The sequence below is a fragment of the Melanotaenia boesemani genome, chromosome 3 (assembly GCF_017639745.1).
Source record: "Melanotaenia boesemani isolate fMelBoe1 chromosome 3, fMelBoe1.pri, whole genome shotgun sequence".
NCBI classification, from domain to species: domain Eukaryota; kingdom Metazoa; phylum Chordata; class Actinopteri; order Atheriniformes; family Melanotaeniidae; genus Melanotaenia; species Melanotaenia boesemani.
The window spans coordinates 31425813-31436979 of NC_055684.1; the positions used below are offsets into that span (position 1 = coordinate 31425813).

An 11167-nucleotide genomic window follows, 5' to 3' on the forward strand; every position below is an offset into this window, starting at 1 on the left:
GTGGCACGTTCACATAGTCTATTCATTCATCACCACTCCATCTCAGTTCCCTCCAGCTGTATTAAATGTCACTCTGTCCTCTTGGCAAAGAGCATCATCTTGTACTGAAATACGTCTTTGAAATGACACGAATATTGTTTGCACGCCGAAAAATCAGGTGATCTTTCTTGTAAGGAATCAAGCCCTTAATAGCTCTCAGACCTGAAGCACGATTGGCTGATTGCCCCAGTTGCTAGGCTACGGATCCATGGTATGGCTCAGGATTATGATAAAGAAAACGAGGAGGGTGAGCACAAATGATATATAAGATCATTTAATAGTGGCACTCTATGTTATAATCATAAACATTTACAAAATATACACAAGCTGATGCTTTTAGTTGACAATACATTTATTTAAATTCTACATCCTGAAAATAAGTTTATACTCAGAGCACATGGTTCAAATGCTGTTTTCTATTTGCAGTCTGTAGAGCAGTCTATTGTGTGTCATGGCATACAATAATTCAATTTACGTATATAAGAATCTGCAAACTACAGCAAGGATAAAACTAACAACAATGATTATGTACAAAATATACAAGAGAACACCTTAACATATAACCATTCAAACGTGGTCTAAAATGACCAATAATTTCTCCCTGATTACCGTATACAAATACAATTCAACTTAAGTTTCTTTTCTTAAAAATATCAAACATCTCAATCACAAATGGGTGATATTAATAAAGATTTCCCACATGGTCAAATGTTGTGAAAATAGCTTATATAATTTCAAGAGGGCAAACACAAACTGCACTTCTGTGTGTTAGAAATGGCTATTGCTATATTATACCTTACGTAGATTTAAAAGGTTCTCAGTGAATGGAAAATGCTTTACACTTGTGGCAAGAATGTACAGTATGGGTGAGTGTTTTAAGAGTATGCACTTTGTTCTTGTTAGCTTTGCACACTGGGTTAGGAGAATAAACTCTGCTGAGGAACAAGAAGCTCTTTTTTTCTTTTTGGTCTTCAGAACAAAAAAAAAAAAAAAACTTTGTCTCTGACAAACTCCAGGAGGGAAAGACAGTGTCGGTTTGACACTGACTCAAAAAAAAAAAAAAAAAAAAAAAATGGAGGAAGAATACAGTCTGTTTCTTCTGAGCAATCCAACTGGAAGCAACTCTGACATTCAGATGCCTCTACCTCCTGACGTGCCGAGGTTCTTCACTGATATTTTTCCCAGTCCTCACTCTAACAGCATCTTCCTTGGCACATCTCCCAAAACAACTGTCCATCATGCAGAGGCAAGTGTGCTAAATGTAGCAAGCTAGGCTTGCATTAGGGGCAAAGAAGAGCCCAAAAGTGGATACCACATGAAATTGTGAGTAATTTTAACTCAAGGGTCTATGCGGAAAGCCAACAGTTTGTCTGAGTGTTGGTTGTTTAGGGTGCGTAGGTCAGGCAGACGCAGCAGCAGCTTCGGAAAGAGCGTGCTGTCATCTGGCCGGCGACTTGTGATAATAGAGCGCAGAGCTTTTATTAGATTCTCCTGCAGCTGCTCCACTGCACCAACCTCCACGATACCAGAGCGATCTGGAAAAGAGAGAGGAGAAAATTAAGTTGAGGCATAAGAAAATGTGTCTTGTCATATCATGTGCTTTTGTGCATCCAGGTTTATTTTTGTCTTACCAGCAGACACCAGCACAACAGCCATGAAAAGTGCCATCTCATCTGGCTCCAGACCCAAAGATCCCAGCTTCTCGCTAAAGTCAAACATGGCATCTAATAAGGAGCCCATACCAAGAGCTCTCAGTGATGCCAGCGAGTAGGTCTGTCCATTGAGGAAGGTTACTGTCCTGTCCTTGGGGTCAAACAATGAGCAGAACCTTACCATGAGGACCTGCAGACAGAACCAAAGTAGGTCAGCATCAAAAAAGGCCCAAAGGAAGAAAAAAACTTTTAACAAGTCAAACCAACAAATTTTGTTTAATTAAACAAACCTGGAAGGTGCCAGATTTGAGCAGCATGACCTGATCATGCTGGCTAAGGGTTTGGAAGCCTGGGATGCTCTTTGCAAACTCCACCACTTCTTTAACAGCAGGGGTAAAGCACTGGGAGAAAGACTCCCACACCTCCTGGCTGGAGCGACTGGCTGGAACCACGGGGCATGAATTAAGAGGGCACGCCTGCAGAAAGCAGCACAAAATAAGGAATATTAATTTTAAAAACTTAATATTGTGGTCAATTTGACAGATTTCTATAGACTCTAAAGACTCACCAGTACTTTGGCTCCTCCGTTTAGCTTCCAGGGGCAAGAATTTTGGTTCTGGAAATCACTTGCTGAGAAACTGTTCTGATTGGCTGTGTATGTCTGAGAAGACAGGTGACCACTGACGGGACATTTATTCTGACTGGAGGGTGAAACGTATTTGGCATTGTCAATGTTCGTGTTGGTGGAGCTTTCATTGTTGCTGGGTGCAACAGGGAGGTTTGTGGGGACATGGTAGCTTGTTGTCAGATTGACTTGCTCCACTTGAACTGTGTGCTGGGCTGATGCGTTTGACAGTGCAGTTTCCTTCACAACACCGCTCTGGAAAGAGGCTGGACTGAGGTTCCTGCTGCCAGCAGCCATCTTGAGTGGTTTCTCTTCACTGCGGTAGGACTGCAGTATAGATCCAGCTCCATCATTCGCCTGGTTTTGCGGACTGCAGGGGGCATCAGGAGGAGGTGACACCTCCATCTCCATAGAAGCAGATTCATTGAGACTGTTCATATAACTCTGCATCTCATCCAGCAGCCTCTGCTTCTCTCGCTTGGGAATACGCCCAAAACGCACAGCTGAGGAGAATAAACAGAAGAGACCACCTTCTTGTTAGAATTTACTTCTTTTACCAGTTGTTGGCATTTTGCTGATACTATTTTAATTTGTTGTAAAGTAATAGCAGGTGATATGTTTACATTCTGTGTAGAGAAAGGGACAATCCTCACTTTAATATATACATCTTAAATCTGCCATTGAAACCTTAATCTCTGTGTGTATCTCTAATCCCGAAACGGTGTCTCCATCACAGCTGTTAGACTAGATAGAGTGGGTAGTAAAACCTTGATCTGCCTGCCTCATCCTCCTCTCCAGCCTTTACAAATCCTCCCTTCCCCCTTTTTCATTTCTGCACCTCCACTGACAGTCCTATTTATAGTAAGTTCTATGCTACACCATCACCTCCCCCACTCCTCTTTTTCCTCCCTCTTTCTGCCTTTCACTTCAGCTCTTGCTTTCTCTGTAAAAGTAGGTCACTGGGTCATCAGCACTGAACCTGGTGTCAATAGTAAAGTGACAGTGTGAAGGAGTGCTGGAAAGGTGGAAGACAAAAAGGGGCAGGTGTGGGTGGAGGAGGGACGAAAGGCTGAAGGTAGATTAAAACTGGTTGATCAAAATTTTATATGCCAGCAGAGCTTCTGTTGTCAAGGACATGGAGTGAAAAAGAAGCGTAGAAATAATGTATTCTTTGTTTTTTGTTTTAATTGTCTTATATAAATAGTCAAAAATGAAAATATGTCCAAATTCCTTTCCTTTTGCAATCTGATGAATTAGCAGGTGATTCTTCACTTCCTCTCTCACTTTTCTGGGTCAACTAAAAATGTTTGCTCCAGAAAAAAAAGAAAAAAAAAACATGATTTATTATCACCTAGTTTAGCAATACCCCAAGAGACTAAACTCCTGCGGGTGAAATAATAAAGAGGAAGAGATTAGCTGGGTTAATATTATTCTTATTTGGTTTTCCATGATAAACTAGAGAGGAAAACATTATGTTACAAATGACTGTTTGTGGCACAATGATGATTATAAGTGATGATCAACAACTTTTTGCTCCAGTTTCCTAAAAGAAAAAAGAAAAAAAAGGGTTTCTACATGACTGATAACAACTGGGACTCTCAGGCTTCTCTTGCCATAAATCAGACAGCAGTGAAGGGAGAGAGGGAGGAAGAGGAGGACAAAAGACAAAAGGAGGAGGATGGACAGTTTTATGTGGAGGAAGAGGCAAGTTTGGATCGGCTTCAGAACAGCTTGGAATTGTGGTTCTGTTTAAAACAATGAGAGGAATTTACCTTGTTCTATATTTATAACACCATTTAACAAACCATATTTTATAATATGACACTACTAAACAAGCACACATAATTTTGGTTTTGGTTTTCATTTTTCTAAACGGGATCTCTAAGGACATTAACGCTGTCTCTCACCATCTCTGGACATTCCCACAGACAAACACTTCTTAAAACGGCAGTGCTGGCACCGGTTCCGGTTCATGCGCATGATGAGACAGTTTTCATTCTTCACGCACATCTTGTAGTGGATATTCTGTTGAATGCTGCGCCTGAAGAAACCCTACAGATAGAAGTTGAATAGGGTAAGAATAAAAAGCTTTACATAAGGTCTTTTGTGACACTATGTGTATGCATACTTATTGAGAACAAAGAGATGACATAACAGTGTCTTTAACTGGTCTCACCTTGCATCCCTCACAGGCGTGCACGCCATAATGGAAGCCAGATGCAATGTCCCCGCACACCTTACACAAAAGCACCATACCTCCGGTCTCTATGAAAGATGCACACATCCATTATCAGACACTGAAATATAAACAATAACAAACTGCAAACAAAGAAAGACAGGAAGGAGGAAACTGAATACTTACTGGTGAATGTGCCAGTGAAGCCACAAGGCCTTTTTGCCACTGTGGGGTGGTTATAGGTGGCTGATGATACTGTTGTAATTTGGGCAACTGGAGCATTGTTTACTTCAGGAAACTGAAAAACCATTTTTGGGGAAACGTTCCCTCCCCTTTGTTCCCTTCTCTGCTTCAGGGCTCCAATCTCCTGAAAGGAGAAACCCTCTGGGGATGAAGGCTGAGAATGGGAAGATGGTGACTGGGTCTGGTATCCACTTGAAGGGCTGCCAGGACTAGGACTGGCACTACCAGATGAACCAGCATACAAGATAACACCACCTGGAGAAACAGAGAACAGGTGAAAACTCAGTTCACTGATCGCCATCTGGGTCACTGTTCACATGTACAATGTAGGTAAGAGTGTGAGTGTTGAGCAATACTCTACTTTGACGCAGTGAGCTTACTTGGCTGACACTCAAAAGCACACACAAAACCATGACCACTCTGGGACAGTCTAAATCTGATCGGATGAATAATTTTAAAAAAATGTCGCAGCTAGAGCAACAACAACAACCCTGACCTGGATATTTGTGTGAAAGGTCTTTTGGTGTTAAAAACAAGATCATCTTTCACTTTAAAAACTGGAAAAAGAAAATCTTAGAAGCACTTTTCAAACATATTGTTTAGAGTCTTGGAAACCAACAGAAGAGTATAATGTGATTATATGAAGCAAATAATGATAAATACCTTTATCTATTTAACAAATGGGGCGACAAATAGGGGCAAAATGTTACTTTATTAAAAAGCATCATCTCAAAATTGTATGATCTGATAAGGTTGGGTTTTTTTTTTTTATTCTGAGGTTACATTTCTGTGATGTGGTAACCTACAATATATCACATCACACTCGTGAAGAAATGCTCAGGAAATACAAAACACCATAAAATGCTACATCACAACATGACACTAAATCACAATATATCCACAATTAGTGACACAGATAGGCCATAAACAACCCTTTGTTTAGGGATGTCACATCAAATCGGAAATGCCCTATTACCCCTAAACACAACCCCCACCCACCCCCTTTGTTTTGCAGACAGAATTCTTTCCCGCAAGATGAAAGACGGCCCCTCACGTGCAGCCAGCTCCCTGCCAGCTTGCTTTCAGAACGAGTCTTTTTCTACACTCCCTCCTCCTGCCCCCTCCCTTCTTCTCTATCCTCCTCCTCCTTTTCTCCCTCCCTCCCCGCTTTGGCCCTGCAGACCCATCTATCCGCCAGCCACCTGACCAGGAGCTCACATGGACTCTTGACACAGTTCCCGCCTGGCTCACAAGGCTCTTTGCGCAGTCCCGTGTAGACAACAGCAGCAGTGCGCTAGGGCAGATCACGTTTGGTGAAGAGAAGGATATAATGCTGTGACTACAGGCAGAGAGGAAAGCAAGCAGGGTGCAGCAACCATAAGTTAATGCATTCCTCTGAGGCACGAGATGCTGCGCAGAGAGAAACAGTCACGTTGATGCCTTGACACTATGAAATGATAAGCATTGTGCATGTTGTGCACTCAGATGTGTCACTAAGGAAGGAGGGCAACTTGCCAAAACAAATTTACCTCATTTTAAGGGTGACACATATATTCTAAATAACAATAACACAAGAGTGTGATGAAATTTAAACCTCTACTAGTGCAGACAATCTTTCATTTGACATATTCACACTGATTTTATTTTAGTTTTGTGTCAGTTGGATCACTGTGTCAGATATTGTGTTAACATTGTGCTGTAGCATTTTCTGTGTGTAGAACCTACTGAAAGGTCTTTCAGGCAAACAATGTCACTTTACAAGCTGTTCTACAGGTTTAAAACATAAGTACTAGTAGAAATCTGCTCTGTTCTGCTCGACAGGTTCTTGCAGTCAATGTAAAAACATGGCTGTTTTGATTGTTTGAATTGAATTGTCTACACAGTAATTCTGTGCGTATTTCCTCTTAAGGACCTTGAATCATCTAAGAAATGTTTCTCTTGGCACTTAGGCTTTCTCTCCTTGAGGAAACACGTGCTGCATCTCTGTTTAGTTCTAAGTGCCTCCTTAACTCCTCTGCCCACACGTGTCAACACTGACTGTAATGTACTTAGGGCCTGACGCCTTCTGTGTTTGGCGGCAGCTCCGGTATCAGACAGGTTGGGACTTTGCTGTACATACAGATGTTACCTGTGCACTTCCCTGTTTGCTGCGTGAGTGAGATAAGACTATATGGACATGTGTATCACCTGCAGATCACAGGAGGGTCACACTCTGCTGGCACACGAGTCCCATGTCTACTTTATGTTTTACATATCTCCTCCCCAACGCTCCATATTCTGATGCCTCGTCATTACTTCCTGGAGTCAGACTTGACTGGGTGACAGAATGAGCCCTGGGAATATCATCTTTACTGTGCTCAGGCACAGGTAAGAGCATGTGACCTGTGGTTACTCACGGGGCCATAAGAAGTACAGTATAAACAGTCTGTTCCGATGCCCCTCCTTCTTCCAGTTCTCTCTGACTTCCCCTCATGTGTTCCCACTCCTGGGCATGCAAGCACGACAGCCTAACTGAATAAACATCGTTCTCATGTCATGTCTGGGGAGGGCGACGCCCCCCTCTCAACTTCAGTTAGCCTGTCCTTGTTCATGTGAACATTTACTACTGTGCATGGGTGGTAAGCCTCACTCCACGTGAAACAGCTGGCCCCATGTCATGTGTCTACTTATGGGGCGTTATCAAAGAGGACAGTTTTTGGGCAACATCAAGCAAAGATTTCTGTATTCTAAGAACTACAACAGAAACTGAATGCTGATCCATTTTGAACTCTTGTTTGAGGAATTTGAAAGTTGAAGCGTAGCCCAGCCTCAGTAAGGTAGACTACAAAAAGCAGGTTATACTTGATCCCTGGAGATAAATACTATCTTCCATCTGAAGCTTAATGGAGCTTTTAATTTTGATTAGCTTTCTGTGTGATCATTTGTCAAGTCCAGAATTGGGTATCATGTTTGTGCTCGTATCAATGACCTCCATGACGCATTTAATATAAGTTTACACTTCTCCCATCTCCAAAAGATACTCGCCATTCTGTTTCAGGGCTAAAACACTTTTTGAGGATGGAATCTAACTTTTTATTCAGTAGTCAAGATTGTATGAGTCAGGCAGTTGTACTTTTAGGTCACAAGGCCACTTCAGGTTACTTCAGCAGAGGGCATCAATGGCCATGGCAGTAGCCATTCTTTGGATTTCAAATATATCACTCAGTCAGATTATAGTCACACTCCTCAGATTGTTCTGCTGAGGCTGAACTATACTTGGAGTTTAGTCATTCAGCCACTACACCCACATTCTTCATAGTAATTACTCAGTTTAATCTTTAACCAGCAAAGCTGAAAGGAACACCTTTGGCTGACTTTTTTTCTAGAGTGCCCTTCAGTTGCAGGTCATTTCTAGTAGGATTCCCAAATACTTCTGGTATGATGACAACTTAATATTATATTATTCCCCATTTATATAAAGCAGAAGATAAACAGGGTGGAGAGTGACGGGAGGGTATACTCGGATTTTCTCTGAATTATGTTGCAATAATCACTCAGGATATATAATATGTAAAAGGCCTTTAAAAAAGGAAGAGGGCTGAGCAGGTGATGGAAAGAAATTAAGGAAAAACATAGCATGAACTTTTATGTTTGAGCCCCTTTTCCTTGTACAGTTTAGAGGTTGTCCTCTTTTTGACGCTTTTACACTGCATGGAGAGCTACTGTACAAGCCATGTTGGCAGTTTGCAAAATTTTCAAAATGAACACGACCAAATAATTTAAAATTAACACCACAACTTTTCCATTCAATGGTTTGATTTGCATATTACTTTTGAAGCATCATAACCCTGGGCTTCGTCCATATTAATAAGAAGTGGCTTTGCTTGTCAAAAACATATAAGGCAGTGTTTCTGTATTGACATTGTGTGAGGGTTTCATTCTGGCATTCATTGAGTTATTAACACACCAAACCACCGAATTAGAAATTAGTGTCACTGGAGCTGGTTACTCATGTCAGCCAAAAAAATAAATAAATAAAAAAAGAAGAAAACAGGTTGAATACAGCCAAATGTGGGTTACTAAGTCCTCTCTCACACCAGCAGTTTGACGGGCTCCTTTGTAATCAGGAATGAACATTTGAAAACAGTTACAGCCGAAAAACAAGGCTCTTTGGAGAGAAAGGGGCTGCAAACCCCCTCTGACCCACTGACCAATCTATCATCGAATGCAGAGGAATCCCCGTGCGGGCTGAGCGCGAGATAAACGCGCGTGACCGTGAGCAGCGGAGCGGGGTGCTTAAAAACATGCGCGGCACGTGGATACTGAGGCTGGATACACGTGCTGCCAGCTTGAGCTAGGCGGGGTGGCTGCGTATTAAAAATCAGGCGCGTGATTCGCAACTTCTTGATAGTTTTTTATTTTTATTTTTTACCCAGGATGCACCGGGCAGGGAACAGATTCGATAGTTGAATCCGCTGTTTGAGAACTTTTTAATGTTTCCTACATTACATACTTGTGTCGATACTAATATGATAATGATAAGCGCTGCTGTCTCTCTCCAGTTTAAACCGTATAGCTAATGACATGCTCAGATATGTGAGGTTATAATTTAATAATATCCGTTGTCAGCCTTTGTGATACATTAAAATTAGGTCAGTTCACATCCGGTCAGTTCTGCAAATTTGCGCTAATGTCTTTTCGTGGTTGCAACATCTTACTGCAAGTGGCTCGTCACCTATCAACTATCAAGCCTATAAATTCCACGATGAGTAATGTTCATTCATCACTGCAGATCTGGATCATGATTTTGGTCCTGGCAGAGGTAGAAGTTTACTCACTAAACTGCTTTCCAAGTCACGCATGGATGGAAAATTTGCCACCAGTAACTGTTTGACCCAGTGGCCGCGATTGTTCCCACATAGCCTTCTCACGTTTGTGGGAGAAAAACGTTTCTGTTATATCCAACTTTATAACAGTAAGGTTAACAATATTATATAATCAAATATTAAGATATAGTTTGGAGAGAGAACGTAGCTACTCGGTCAGAGGGCATTTTGGGTCGTGCTTCACGTGAGTTTGTTTACGTGTAGATAATCGGAAGTCCGCTGCAAAGATTGACGAGAGGACTTCCCTCTGTGCTCAACTCGCTCACTGAAAACCCTCCACTTTCTACCGCCCAGAAGCTGTTGGCAACGCGCCATGTATTGCAAAGCTGAATTACAGTTTAAAGGCAGGAAAATTGCAATCTATAAACTGCAAACTATTGCACAGCACTTGTGCGACAGTCAGATCTCTGACTGCTTTAAAGTCAGTTCACTTTCCTGAGCTGCCGTTAAACTGGAGTTGTATAAATAAATAATAAAATATATAAATAAATTAATAAAACCCTACAGCGAATAAATGTATCAAGTGGAGAAGAAAAGTACAAGGGAAAAACGTGCAATCAGAAAGATTAACAATATTTTATATATGCCTGTAAGTGCTGCGCATCTCCATTATGCTACAATGACATCTCCACTCAAAATAACTGTCAGCTGTATTAAAACATTTCCCCGCACGCAAAAGACATTAAGTAGAGTATGATATAAATGGTAACTCACCACCAGGACTGTTTTCCATGTTTCCCAGTAAAAGTACGTTCTGTTCTTCTGAGCTGTAGTTGTAGGCGTTTAGTGTCCGACTGAACGCTGCTGCTTGCCACTCAGGAGCTTCGTTGACACAGTGAAAGAGTCATAAACTGCAAAGGCATATATAATCTATTCCAAAGCTGAGACCAAAAGGAGTGTACACCGGGCATTGGGGGTCGGGAGAACCCGGCAAAAGAAGAAGATGAAGAAAAAGTAAATATTTTTTAAAAAAGGAAATCAGATCTCTTATTGATCCGTGTAATTTCCCGATCTTGTATATCCGTCTGTAGCCTGCACCATATGACGCCAGACTGGTAAAATGTCACTGTGTAGGGTTCTCTAAATTACAGAGGTCCCAACGCGTTCAGCTGCTTGCCATGTAGTCACCATGAAACATCACCAGGGTGGAAGTAGTTTAAACACTCCCCCACTCATCAATAAGCAACACGCGTCCTTTAATAAGCAGCACGTTTTCAGGTGCCTGAGAAATGTGACCAGATTTTTTTTCTTTTTTCTGTTCTCGGTCTGTGTCCCTGCAAAAGCTTGTTTGTTGATGTGTATCAGGAATGCTCTCTCTCTCTCTTTCTGTCACGCTCTCTGAAAACATCTCATCCCTCCTCCCCTCACGTACCCACTCTTTTTACTCTTGCTCACTTTTTGATTGGCCGAGAGCCGCGCGTGGAGATGGTACACTGGGCTCGTTCGACATTGGAATGCTGGTTAAAGCGCTCCAGCATGTGCGCATGGCATGTGAGCTTGGGCTGCCCTACTGACACACATTTTATGCTAATGAGCTCCCTGGGCTTGGTGATAAGCAGGAGAAAGG

General features: G+C 41.9%; 1 protein-coding gene across 1 annotated transcript; it reads right to left on the minus strand.

Annotated features, from left to right (window-relative positions):
• Positions 1-297: 297 nt before the first annotated feature.
• Positions 298-10988, minus strand: LOC121637017 (nuclear receptor subfamily 1 group D member 1-like). The gene is made up of 8 exons (XM_041980895.1): positions 10315-10988; positions 4679-4990; positions 4493-4581; positions 4224-4368; positions 2260-2819; positions 1982-2167; positions 1671-1881; positions 298-1574 (listed from the first exon to the last, which is right to left on the minus strand). The coding sequence occupies exons 1-8, from the start codon at positions 10331-10333 to the stop codon at positions 1378-1380; spliced, it is 1719 nt and encodes a 572-aa protein (XP_041836829.1). The 5' UTR covers positions 10334-10988; the 3' UTR covers positions 298-1377.
• Between the last annotated feature and the right edge of the window lie 179 nt (positions 10989-11167).

What these genes read in the sequence shown, in the direction of transcription:
- LOC121637017 (XM_041980895.1), bottom strand. An exon ending in CTTCACTGGCACATTCACCA is followed by an intron (nt 4,582 to 4,678) that starts GTAAGTATTCAG and finishes CATCTTTCATAG; the next exon opens with AGACCGGAGGTATGGTGCTT. An exon ending in ACGGAGGAGCCAAAGTACTG is followed by an intron (nt 2,168 to 2,259) that starts GTGAGTCTTTAG and finishes TGCTTTCTGCAG; the next exon opens with GCGTGCCCTCTTAATTCATG.